The 13,866-nt window shown below is 45.6% G+C and overlaps 1 protein-coding gene across 2 annotated transcripts in view; it reads left to right on the top strand.

Moving 5' to 3' along the window:
- Positions 1-8,634, top strand: part of bnc1 (basonuclin 1) — a 30,142-nt gene extending 21,508 nt beyond the window's left edge. For both annotated transcript variants that reach the window (XM_055900026.1, XM_055900027.1), the window contains exons 2-5: positions 780-882; positions 1,222-1,457; positions 2,647-4,778; positions 5,108-8,634. In XM_055900026.1, coding sequence (XP_055756001.1) covers positions 780-882; positions 1,222-1,457; positions 2,647-4,778; positions 5,108-5,906 — 3,270 coding nt within the window. In that variant the 3' untranslated portion in view covers positions 5,907-8,634. The remainder of the gene's footprint in view (positions 1-779; positions 883-1,221; positions 1,458-2,646; positions 4,779-5,107) is intronic.
- Positions 8,635-13,866: the final 5,232 nt, after the last annotated feature.

The raw sequence follows: 13,866 nt of genomic DNA, 5'->3' as shown, positions 1-13,866 counted from the left end.
CTGTGAAACATAGTGGATCTGTTTCCCTCAGCTCTAGGTGGGAAGAGAAGCTGTTTCCGTTGGTTGTGGCTGAATGTGTATTTCGCCGTAGAAGTGAATGATAGGTAGTGTTCTCCATGTGATCAAACTGCATATTGGTTTCTTCTCCTGATTAATCCATTGTTATACTTTCCCTTTCTTCTGAGTTCAGCTTTGTTTTATGTCAGTGTTTCTCAACTGGCAACTTATGGTTGAGAAAGAACTCCCAACAGTTCTAGTCCAGCACACTTGATTCAACTAACTTAAGGACTTGATGATTAGTTGAGTTGTTGAATCAGGTGTGCTAGTGAGGGGCTTGAACAGAAATGTGTGTTAGTGGTACTTGAAAACCGAAGTTGAGTTAAGCTCCAAGGCCAGTGCAATTTATGGATGCTCTGGGGTAATTCCCACATTTGGGGATCTTATCTGCTGCCAATGACGAGTTAGTCTGACATTCCACTGAAGTAGTTGACATTTATTAAACTTGTACACTATGTGAGGTAGTCTGAATGACTAAATAAAATAGCAGGCTAATGGAGCAAAACGAGCGTGGCTCACAGTTCCCATACATCTCCTCCACACAACAATTGCATCAAAAACAAAAGTTAACTTACTACATTATCCACAATGCACGTCAGTGTTTTAAAGCTATACCCCTACTTGACCAACACCAGGCATTCTGATCATTCCATTTGTGAATCCTGCCTCATATAGCTTATAAATGTTTCTGAACCTTCTGAACTTCTGTGTCTCTCTGCCAGGCGATCTGCTGCACCTTGGTGAACTGTACCTGTGATAGTTTCAAACCTGGGAAACTGAAGAAAAGGCTGTGTGAGCACTGCAAGCATGGATGGGTAGCGCACGGTAAGCACAGATTCAATCGTTACTTTACTTAGTGTACATTTCTATCAGGGTGTGGGAATGGGGGTGGGGGGATAGGTGTGCCATTATTCGTGTGGTGTGTGTGTGTGTGTGTGTGGGGGGGGGGGGGGCTGTTTTCTATATTCATGTGTGTGTGTGGGGCGGGGGGGCTGTTTTCTATATTCATGTGTGTGTGTGTGTGTGGGGGGGGGGGGCTGTTTTCTATATTCATGTCTGTGTGTGTGGGGGGGGGCTGTTTTCTATATTCATGTCTGTGTGGGGGTTCGCCTGTGTTTTCTCTACTCACTCCTGTGCGTCCTCCACCCCTCCGTCAACCTGCAGCTCTGAGCAAGCTGAAGCTGCACCACATGTACCAGGGCAGCCAGGTGGAGATCGTCCACTCCAACGTGGTCTTTGACATCTGCAGCCTGATGCTCTACGGGACCCAGGCAATCCCAGTGAGACTAAAGATCCTGCTGGACAGGCTGTTCAGTGTCCTGAAACAGGAGGAGGTCATCCAGATTCTCAACGCATTGGACTGGACCCTACAGGACTACATCCGAGGATACGTCCTACAGGTGGGGGGGAGCTCTTCTTTCTTACTTTAGGACGAGGAGAGGGGAGAGAAAGGAGGACAGGAGAGGAGGAGAGAGAGGAACACAGGAGAGAGGGGGAGAAACAAAGCTTCTCTATAGGAACGCTCCTCTTCTCCTCATCCTCATCTCTGGAGGTCTCCAGACTGATGGAGGGGAGATTTGTAAATATTATTTAGTTCCACGATTTCCCTCTCAAACTTGAGCTAGGCTGAACCACCCGGCACACAGTCAGTGTCAGCCAGCCGCTGCTCACTTCGATTAGTCCGTCATCAACTATTCAGCTTTCTCTCTGCATTTAATGTTAGCTCCTCTAATGGTGAACACAGAGACAGAATCCTCGACAGGCAGAGCCAAGCGAATGCTGTGTGATGAAATATTGATCATGGTTACTGTATGAAGAGGCCGCGGTCTGACTTTCACAGACACCACAACTCCTATGTAATTACTACTGGGCTGGGTGGAGGAACCTCATTCTCCTCTCTCCTTCCTCTCTGATCTCACTCCACCCTAACGTGCGTGCGTGTGTGTGTGCGTGCGTGTGCATTCGTGTGTGTGTGTGTGTGTATTCATTCATTTGTATGTGTGTGTGTGCACATGTCCTCTCTGATGCTGATGGAGATAGGGAAAATCCACGTGATTTAAATGAAGAGAAATGACAGGCAAGATGAAAGGCAGCGCTGTAATGAGGGCTCCCTCCTCTCTGCATTAACTTTACAACTGAACCCTTTATTTAGACGCTCTGGGGTGAAGTTCCCCTAAGTACAGATCTAGGATCAACTTCCCCTCCCCCAATCCTCACCTTAGCCATTAGTGGGGAAAATGCTCATTTGACCCAAGATCAGTGTCTAAGGACAAGTTCACCCTACACCTATTTAGACACAGTCAGTCTGTGTTTTAGATGACTTCATATCTTCTTTGGTGTGTGAATATACAGGAATAGAGCTTAATACAGATGTATAATGCTAATGATGAAATGCTCTCTCTCTCTTTCTCTCTGCATATCAATCGCTTTCTCGCTCTCTCTCTCTCCCCCCTCCCCGCTCTCCACCCACCCCCTCCTTCCCTCCCTCATCTCCCTCCCCCACACCATCAACTTTCCTCTTCCTTCAACACACCCTCCTTTCCTCCCCCTCCCCGCTCTCCCCCTCTCCCTCCCTCACACCCTCTCCAGGACATAGCAGGGAAGGTGTTGGACCGCTGGGCCATCATGACGTTCGAGGAGGAGATTGCTACGCTGCAGCAGTTCCTCCGCTTCGGTGAGACCAAGTCCATTGTGGAGCTGATGGCGCTGCAGGACAAGGAGGGCCAGGCCGTGCTGGTCCCCAGCACCCGCACCAACTCAGATATCCGCACCTTCATCGAGCGCAGCACCCCGCGCACTGCCACCAGCAACAACGTCCTGACCCCCAAGGTGGAGAAACTGTCCAAAGCGCACCACTTTGAGAACTTTATTAATAGCATGGCGTTTATGTTACCATTTCAACTGTTGGGCTCCGTGCCAGCGCCTCTCCTGGGGTCGCCACTGGGGGCGCTGCAGCAGCAGCAAGGGGGGCAGATGGGACAGGGGCAGAGACGGGGGGACGAGAACCCCAACGTCCTCCCCCTCCCCGGGCCGCCTCCCACCGAGAGCAGCCTGGTGGGCTCTAGCTCCGCCTCATTCACCTCTGACCTGGACAGGGGTGGAGACAACCCTATGGACGGCCTCTCGGCCACACCCAAGATGGAGGCTGAGGACTTCCCCACCAGCGACAACTACTCGGACGGCCGCTCCACACCCTGCACCCCCTCCATGATGAACTCGGACTTTACCCAGATGTCCCCGGATAGCAAGCTCCAACGCTCCATGGACCGGAACGGGGGAGGTGGGGGAGGAAGTCTCAAGAAGGGGCGTGTGTACTGCAGTGCGTGCGACAAGACCTTCTACGACAAGGGCACGCTGAAAATCCACTACAACGCTGTGCACCTGAAGATCAAGCACAAGTGCACCATCGACGGCTGCAACATGGTGTTCAGCTCGCTGCGCAGCCGCAACCGCCACAGCGCCAACCCCAACCCGCGCCTGCACATGCCCATGAACCGCAACAACCGCGACAAGGACCTGCGAGGCGGCGGGAGCCTTTCGGCCGACGAAGACTCCGAAGCAAGCGACAAACCGCGGTCTGAGTACCCCCACTCATCCATCCCGGTGTCCCTGACCTCATCCCCCGACAGCCAGAAGTCGGTTGCCAGCTACATGGTGAGTCATGTGGACTCCACCACCAGCAGCACCAAGCTGCACCACAGCAGCTCCTTCCCCAGCATGGGGCACCTGGGCCACGGCATCCTCTTCCCCAACCTGAAGACAGTGCAGCCTGTGCTGCCTTTCTACCGGAGCCTGGTGACCCCTGCCGAGCTGGCCAACAGTCCCGGCCAACACCTCCCCTCCCTCTCCTCCTCTCTTCCCCTCAAACCTACCTCCATCACCGCCCCAGACGCCTGCGGTGCCATCATGGACCCTGTGCCCAAGAAGAAGTCGCGGAAGTCGAGCATGCCCATCAAGATCGAGAAGGAAGCGGTAGAGAGGGAGGGAAGAATGGGGGAGGACAGCGGTTCAGAGGACATGAGCCCTATACAGGGCAGGGACAAGGAGGAGTGTGAGAGAGGGGTAGGAGGAGGGGGGGATTTGTGTACGAGACAGATGGGTGTAGAGTGGGAGAGGGAAAGAGAGGAGAGAGGAGTCATTCTAGCTGGGGAGAGAGGAGAGAGGGAGGGGGTGAAGCGGTCAAGGTCCCACAGCCCGGAGAGAGATGTGTGTGGAGGCGGGGAACAAGAGGAGGACAAAGACGAAAAAGAAGAGGGATCCCGGCAGGCAGAGACCGGTATGATCACCTGCGCCTCATCACCCTATGATGGAAAACTCAACCACAGAGAGAACCACAGCCTCTCTCTGAGCAGAGACCACACAGAGACAGAGGGAGAGGAGGGCGTCCAACCAACCTCCCGGCACCAAGACAAGCCGTGCGACGACATGGACCACCGACTGACCAACGGTGGTTTGTTCAGACTAGGCGACAGAGGGAAGGATGGACCAGAGGGCTGTATGGAAGACTACACCGACTCTAGCCTCCTGCAGTCTCGTATGGACTCTGAGGAGGGGCCACTGGACAGGGATGACCTTCCACACCACTGTGAGATCTGCAGCAAGACGTTCAACAACCAGTACAGTGTGAAGATGCACTACCGCAACGTGCACCTGAAGGAGATGCACATGTGCACGGTGGCTGGCTGCAATGCTGCCTTCCCCTCCCGCAGGAGCAGAGACAGGTGAGAGAGAACAAACACACTTCAGTCAGTTAATACTTCAGTCAGTTAATATAGTCTGTCAGCGATTTATGAAAGAGATTTGTCATTCTCTAGCACAATATAGGATATTTAAGCATATGATGTCAGAGGTTCTGTTGAATTGATATGGTTAGTATGTCTTTTCAAATGATCTAATAAAACCATACCAAACTGGCAGCAACCATAAATAGGTCAGTTACAGACTTATTTAACAGAGATGAATGGTCAATTAAAGATAGAACAATTGCTAAAGGTACCTTTGAAAAAACAACAACCAAGAAACAACTTTTCCTACATTTTGTGTCTTTCAGGCACAGCTCCAACCTCAACCTCCACCACAAGCTGTTGACCAAAGACCTGTACAGCCCATCACCCCGCTCCCTCTACTCCCCAGCCTCCCTCTGCAGGGACAAAGACCCTGTCAGCCTGGACTACCGCCAGGACCTGAGAGACCTCCAGAGGGATAGAGAGCTCCAGAGAGACCCAGGCAGCCAGACGTCCGTCATCTTCAGAGGACACAACCGCATGGGCCTGGTCTTCCCCATGAGCAAGATGGCCAACCAAAGGACAGGGGAGAATGCAGGAGAGGAGCTGGGAGGAGGAGGAGGGGTGGAGGAGGGGGCGATACTGGACCTAAGTACATCATCGTCTGTACCTCCTCGTGGGGGCGGCAGCGCCCGTTCCTCCTGGGACTCGGATGGGGCAGGCAGCGAGGAAGGGGAGGGGCTAGAGGAGGAGCCTCTGCCAATGGAGGAGGACAGCGATGGGGAAAGCTGTGACGAGATTGGTCTAGGAGGCCCCGGTGGGGAAGGATTAGGTTCGGGCGGGGAGAGGACCCTGGGCTGTGTGGGGGGAGGACAGGTGGGGCCGCAGGGGGGCGGAGGTGGCTCACCCATTACCTGCCACGTGTGCCAGAAGGTATACAGCAACAAGGGGACGTTCAGAGCCCACTACAAGACTGTCCACCTGCGCCTGCTGCACAAGTGTAAAGTCCCAGGCTGCGACACCACATTCTCGTCAGTACGGAGCCGTAATAGACACAGCCAGAACCCCAACCTGCACCGCAACCTGACTGGCAGTGGCGGCGGCACCACTCTAGACCAGGAGTAGGGCCTTGCCCGAGCTTCAGCTCACACAGACCCTGATACACTCTCACTGTATTCTTTAGTCTTTGTTTATTTGACACCAGAACAGGCTTGCAGGTTAGCACTTTTTGAATAAAATCCATTGTTTTTTGGGGGGGAATATCTGTAGTGAGCTTGGGATTGTGGAATCCAGCTGCAATTTTCTTTGTTGTGGCAGATTGTATCTGCTTTTTTTGTGCAAATGTTACAGGACAGTATATCTCCCTGAATTTGAGTGGATTTCTCCAGGTATATCAAGTTCAGCAACCTCAAATTGTTCTGAGGTACACATGAAGACCTTCTGCATTCCATTCCTTGAACACTCATTTTAGACTAATTATGTTTCCTTTCCCCTGCCAACATTTTTGAAATATGTTCTTTTAAATTGATATTTATTGATGACAGAAATGTAGAAAAACAGCAATTTATTTTGGACACGAAATTCACAAGTCATTTTCCTATCATGTATTTTTGTCTTGATTTAAAACACTTAAAAATCATGCATCATCTTTTAAAACGTTGTGCATCTCAACCCCTCTCTCTAGCTCTTTTATTTCTATGCACTAATTCTAAATAGTTAATAGTTTGCCTTACAGTCTAGTATAATTCACTCACATCCAGTTGACACTTATCTCCAGTCATCAACAGTGGTGGAAAAAGTAAAGATACCTTCATAGAAAATGACCCACGTAAAAGTGAGTCACCCAGGAAAATACTACTTGAGTAAAAGTATTTGGTTTAAAATATACTTAAATATCAAAAGTAAATGTAAAAGTATAAATCATTTAAAATTCCTTCTATTAAGCAAAACAGGGGGCACCATTTGTTTTTTAAAATTTACAGATAGCCAGAGGCACACGCCAAAGCTCAGACATAATTTGCAAACTAAGCATTTGTGTTTAGTGAGTCCGCCAGATCAGAAGCAGTAGGGATGACCAGGGAGGTTCTCTTGATAAGTGCGTGAATTGGACCATTTTCCTTTCCTGCTCAGCATTCAAAATGTAACGAGTACTTTTGGGTGTCAGGGAAAATGTATGGAGTAAAAAGTAAATTATTTTCTTTAGGAATGTAGTGAAGTAAAAGTTGTCAAAAATATAAATAGTAAGGTACAGACCCCCCCAAAAAAAGCTACTTAAGTAGTACTTTAAAGTATTTTTTATGTAAGTACTTTACACCACTGGTTATCAACTATAACAAGTTAAATATCTTCGGTGTTCTTCTTGGTAGTTATCGTCGACTTTCCCTGTGAGTTTACACGTATCGTTCCAATCAAAAGCGTCTGTGACATTCTAAGTGTGGCGTACGTTAGTTTCTTTGGACTGTGGTCTGTAAAGATCTTTGTTTAAAAAAAAAAAGTTTTATAAGTATTGTGAACTTGATCGATATAAGTTATTGTTTGATGTTGTACGTGTGGTTCTGTTCCTCTCCTATCGTTGCTGTTTCTGGATGTTGCATTATGCTAGCGTGATAACGTTGACCAAAGATTTCTCAGTCCCGAGGTGCATACGAATCCAACCGCCTCATGCAGTACGGTGTCCCTATTAGGATAGCCTCAGTCTTGGGCCGAGATTGAGGATGTCCTAATATGGACACCGTATATTTGAGGCTTGCAGTATTAAAACAGCCTTCTCTTGACGCTCTTATCTGAAAACGCATCACAGACAGAAAAGTCCGTATTCAGACTTGGGCTGTTAAAAAGCTATTACAACTCTTGGAAGAAAACATTTATTGGAAGAACTTTTATATATTTTCATGGTCTTTTGTAATAAAATCTGCTCACATCTTGTGCACTAGAGTGGGTGAGGGCCTCATTCTAGACATACAGACGGTCATTGTCTCCAAGAGTTGGATCATATGATATTTTACTGTGAACAAGTCAAACACTGAGAAAAACAAAACCTAACTGAAAGATAAGGAGCCAGGCCCCAATGTACACACACACCCTTCAAAACATATGGTACCTAAATAATTATTGAATTGTATATTTTGTGAATAGTCATTTGTAATCTAAAAAAACAAAAACACGTATACTGTATCAAATATGCTAATTCTACTGGACTCATTCTGCATCCTAAGAGATGTTTATTGGGAGGAAAAAGATCTTCAAAGTTACGTTCTTGTATTATTTCACAATAGTTTTTTGGTTTAGGTATTCTGCATATACACTGAGTGTACAAACATTAAAAAACCTTCCTAATATTGAGTTTCACCCCCCTCTTTTGCCCTAAGAACAGCCTCAATCTGTCGGGCATGGACTCTACAAGGTATCGAAAGCATTCCACAGGGATGCTGGCCCATGTTAACTCCAATTCTTCCCACAGTTATGTCTGGCACCTACCACCATACACCGCTCAAAGGCACTTAAATCTTTTGTCTCGCCCATTCACCCTCTGAATGGCACACATAGAGACAACCCATGTCTCCATTGTCTCAAGGCTTAAATATCCTTCTTTATCCTGTCTCCTCCCCTTCATCTACTGATTGAAGTGGATTTAACAAGTGACATCAATAAGGGATCATAGCTTTCACCTGGATTCACCATCATAATGTTTTGTACACTCAGTGTATATTTGACCTTATGTATTTAATTACATTGAGCTAGATAAAATATCAATTTCTTTGTGAAGTTGTATGGATTTGTAAAAATAAAATATGTGTTTTTTGATTTAATGTTACAATATTCGTTCCTACTCAATAAAAAGCCATATCTGTTAGCACGCTTTGGTCTCATTTCATATATAATATTTATCTATTTCGTTTTCTTCAAGTGAATACTATCATACGATTAGCCACATGTAACAAAATATGAATCTGCTTTATCCACAATATTTTCAGTGCCAATTTCTAGTAATATTAACACACAGTTATTACATTGTCTTCTCTTTGTGGTGCTGGGAATTAAAAAACACTACTTCATCCTCAATTATATAAAAGCTACACTTACAGGAGTATTTGTTATATACATAACTACATAATAAAAATGACTGCATAGTAAAATCATGTTCAGTAGGTAAGAAACAAAACGCTTTGAAACGGTACAAATGAAATGAGTGTTCTTGTTGGACCTCTTCTGTTTCAAAGCATTTTCTCCCGTTTTGTGCCCCCGTCTATCTCCTAAGGCCTACTAGTGTTCCATACCAGCTAGAACACTGAATGTGTCCCAAATAGCATTATTTTCCCTACATAGTGCACTACTTTGAGTAGAGCCCTATGGGCCCTGGTCAAAAGCAGTGCACTATATAGGGAATAGGGTGCCATTTGGGACATAATGGCACCTTTTTTGTTCTTAACTGACTTGCCTAGTTAATTAAAAGGTCAAATAAAAAAAGAATCACTGTTGTGAGGTCACCATGCAGTGTGTTGTTGTTATTGATTATGAGGGGTCGTCACTAGTTACCACAGCCACGAAGTCATAAACCACACCTATTTCTATTGATCTTCTTAAAATGGGATTTTAACCTAATCCTAACCTTAACTTGGGGTGGCAGGTAGCCATTGTCAGAGGGTATAGACAGAAATGGACCAGCGATGGTAGGAGTAGTTCTGGTGGTAGGAGTAGTTCTGGTGGTAGGAGTAATAGTTCTGGTGGTAAGAGTATTTCTGATAGTAGGAGTAGTTCTGGTGGTAGGAGTAGTTCTGGTGGTAGGAGTAGTTCTGATGGTAGGAGTAGTTCTGATGGTAGGAGTAGTTCTGATGGTAGGAGTAGTTCAGTACGTCCACACTCCCAGGTGAGGAGGATGAATCTGTTGCGCAACGAAACAAAGTGTACGTTAAAACTAATGCTGCAAAACAGAGGATGAAAGCGCTGATTACGTAACTTTTTATTTTCAGTCAACCCACAGCTTGCATTTACATGTTTTACACAGAGCTGGCCATTACCACTTGGCTGCTGCTGAAAAGCCCAGTTCCGACAAGTGCCTCGATCCTTTATTGCTGGTGTGGGAATGTAGTACCACTCAAAGGGGGTGCGACGGTTATTTCCGTCCCCTCAGTGCACTGTATGTAGGCGACAGTAACCATAGAAAACCTTGTAGGAGGTGGATCACTTGTTCATTTCACTCCACACACTGTTCACAGCAGAATTTAAACATTTGTATCCAACTTTTTAAGTGGTGATGGAGTGATATTCGTTTGGCTACATAGCCTGAGGAGGAATCTTTGTTTCTGGTATCCTGTGTTCCCAACTGGTGGGATGTAACCCACTGGTGGACCGCAGCCAATTCCTACTGAGTCGCAACCGAAGGTTAGGCGGTATAGCTAGAAACGTTGTTCTGTTTATCTTGAGGTTGGAATGAAAATTATGCATCAGCTTCAGGTGATGAATCATGGCACAAAATAAGTTTAGGAACAACTGCAGCAGAAACCATATCCACAAAGAGACGTATGTTCACAAATAATGATTTATTAGAAGAAAAAAAGTTAATAGTTTGCATGACTGACAACTACAGATAACTGTTGTTTACCAAATCAACATATTCTTTCTACATTAGATTCATAGGAGGTTGGTGGCATCTTAATTGGGGAGGACAGGCTCGTGGTAATGGCTGGAGCGGAATAAGTGGAAAGGTATAAAATACATCAAACACGTGGTTTCTATGTTCCGGACAGTATTATGAGCCGTTCAGCAGCCTCCTGTGATTAGATTATAGTCTTCTCCCTTCTCTCTTCAGCTCTATAGCCTACTACACCACTATGAGTCCAACCACTGTAACAACAGACCCTCATGAGCACTGCTGCTTCTTTTGAGCCTCACATGTTCCAGAGAGAGGGGGGGGGGGAATTTTCTGGGGGCACTGACATTAGATCCCACCTCACAGTCTTGGGCTATGGAGGAGTGCAGGGAGAAGGGGAGACAGGAGGTGGAGGAGGGAAGGGAGAGAGGGGGGGGGGGGGGGGGGAAGAAGGAGAGGGGGAGAAAGGAGGAGGGTGAGGCAGAGGGTAAAATTGATTGTCCACAGGGGCTTGGGAAGCTGTTGAATATGAGGGGGTATTACCACACCGGCACTGCAGCCAGATGGACAGCAGATGACTTTTGTTCCTACTAATACTCTAGTCTGGGGAGGCGTGGGAGGAGGGGGGGGGCAGGAAGAAGGAACATTTTGGAGTGCTGGACAACTGACATCACCCACTCTGTCTCAGGGATAGCACCATATTCTCTGTCCTCTAGTCAAGACCTACAGCAGAACAGTGACAGTAAAAAGACAGCAATTCAATGTCAGACATTGATAGTGTTTTTAGGTAAAGGATTCTAAAACTTGTGTATTAGGAGTAAGTAGGCCAATTTTGTATATAGGAAATAAAAATATGTAATGCCAACAAAATAAAAAAAATAATGTAACCTTTTTAGTATATTTGAAAGGGGTAGAGGGTAAAAAACCTGGCACATTTTGACGACTAAAAACAGTTTGAGATATTTCCACACTATGAGATTGGAATAATACTGTGAAATTGTGAAAATTATGATAATGCCATGGTAGTGTAAGAGCTGTTTAAAAAGACCGCCTGAAATGTCAGCCTGTTTTGGTGGGATGGTGTTTTGACCTGCCTGGTGACATCACCAGGCGGTAAATTAGTTAATAGACCAGCAATGAAGAGAGTTCCAAACATCTCTGCCAATAACAGATCGTTTTCAGTTTTCCCCTCCTACTCAGACCCCCTCCCAGACAGTCCAAGCAAAATTCTTGCTTGAGAAATTGCTCTTTCCTAAGAAGCTATTTTTGTAATTTTTTTTAATCATTTAAATTGAAGACAATCACAGTAAGGTACTTAATTGTTACGCAGAAATTATTTGATTGTCACGCCCTGGCTATAGAGAGGTTTTTTATTCTCTATTTTGGTTAGGCCAGGGTGTGACTAGGGTGGTCAGTCTATGTTCTTTTTTCTATGTTGTTGTATTTCTGTGTTTGGCCTGGTATGGTTCTCAATCAGAGGCAGCTGTCGATCGTTGTCTCTGATTGAGAATCATACTTAGGTAGCCTGTTTTCCATTTTGTGTTGTGGGTGATTAATTTCTGTTTAGTGTGTGTTGCACCTGACGGAGCTGTTTTCGGTTGTCACTTTGTTGTTTTTGCTTTGTAGTGTTCAGTTTACCATTAAAATGACGAACACTTACCACGCTGAGTTTTGGTCTTCACCTCCTTCCGACGACAGCCGTGACATTGATATTGACCTTTAACAACTCCATATGGTTTAGCACCAACCTAGTTTGAATTGCAAACAGCCCTTGTGGATGAACAACAACCCCACTTCCCACCCCTCCCAGTTTGCCAGTTATGCACTAATAGGTATAAAAGGGGGTATAGCTGTGAAAAACAAACGAATAACGATCTGTTTGAATAGAGGTCATATAGTAATAACATTCTTTTTAAAGGTAAAATACTGTCTTCTTTGTGAAAATGGCTTTACATTGATAATCACCAAATGACATCATGTTCTATTTTTTATAATGACAACCCTTATCCGACTGTCACTATAGAGGTCCTATAATTCAATGTATTATTATGTAACAACACCTGATCCACATGTTAACACGTATTTTGAGGAAAATAATTTGAACCCAAATAGATTAAAACACCTTTGAAGTTATTTATTTATTTTTTATATTTTATTATTTCCACTTTCCAGTATGATAACCTTAACCAGTTTATAGCCTACCAAGAGCCTTACCAAAATATTTTACTAACTTAAGTCTTCATATATGTACCATACACAACATGGAACAAAATATATATATATATTTTATTTTATTATTTTATTTTTTTTATCCCCTTTTCTCCCCAATTTTTCGTGGTATCCAATCGCTAGTAATTACTATCTTGTCTCATCGCTACAACTCCCGTACAGGCTCGGGAGAAGGTCGAAAGTCATGCGTCCTCCGAAGCACAACCCAACCACTGCTTCTTTAACACAGCGCGCCTCCAACCCGGAAGCCAGCCGCACCAATGTGTCGGAGGAAACACCGTGCACCTGGCCCCCTTGGTTAGCGCGCACTGCGCCCAGCCCGCCACAGGAGTCGCTGGAGCGCGATGAGACAAGGAAATCCCTACCGGCCAAACCCTCCCTAACCCGGACGACGCTAGCCCAATTGTGCGTCGCCCCACGGACCTCCCGGTCGCGGCCGGCTGCGACAGAGCCTGGGGGCGAACCCAGAGACTCTGGTGGCGCAGTTAGCACTGCGATGCAGTGCTCTAGACCACTGCACCACCCGGGAGGCCATGGAACAAAATATTTGATTAAATGATCAAGTATAAACCATTAAAAAAAATATTGAATTTGGTATACAGTACATGTGTGAGGCTTAATGTGATAACTCTCCTGAACAAAAATATAAACACATGTAAAGAGTTGGTCCCATGTATCATGAGCTAAAATAAAATATTCCAGAAATGTTCCGTATGCACAAAAATCTTATTTCTCTATATTTTTGTGTACAAATTTGTTTACATCCCTGTTAGTGAGCATTTCTCCTTCAACGAGATAATCCATCCACCTGACAGGTGTGGCGTATCAAGAAAGCTGATGAAACAGCATGATTGTCTGAGACCAGCCCCCCGGACAGCTGATGAATCTGAGGAGTATTTCTGTCTGTAATAAAGCCCTTTTGTGGGGAAGAACTCATTCTGACTGGCTGGGCCCCTACCCAGGATGTGAAATTCATAGATTAGGGCCTAATGAATTGATTTCAATTGACTGATGTCCTTATATGAACGGTAACTCAGTAAAATTGTGGAAATTGTTGCATGTTGCGTAAATATTTTTGTTCAGTATAAAGCTAAACATTTGGAGCCGTTTTCACAGTCACAGTTTACACCTAGTTTATGGACTAAACAACACTTCCAGGGTTGGTCCAGGACTATGCCAGAGAGGAAGAGGAGACATGAGAGGTTTTACTCTGCCCAAAATCTGTCCACGAAAAATGAATCCACGAAGTGAGACATTTTTGTATGG

The sequence above is a fragment of the Salvelinus fontinalis genome, chromosome 35 (assembly GCF_029448725.1).
Source record: "Salvelinus fontinalis isolate EN_2023a chromosome 35, ASM2944872v1, whole genome shotgun sequence".
In the NCBI taxonomy this organism is placed as follows: domain Eukaryota; kingdom Metazoa; phylum Chordata; class Actinopteri; order Salmoniformes; family Salmonidae; genus Salvelinus; species Salvelinus fontinalis.
Note: the sequence above shows the minus strand (reverse complement) of the source record. Positions and strands in the feature narration are given on the sequence as shown.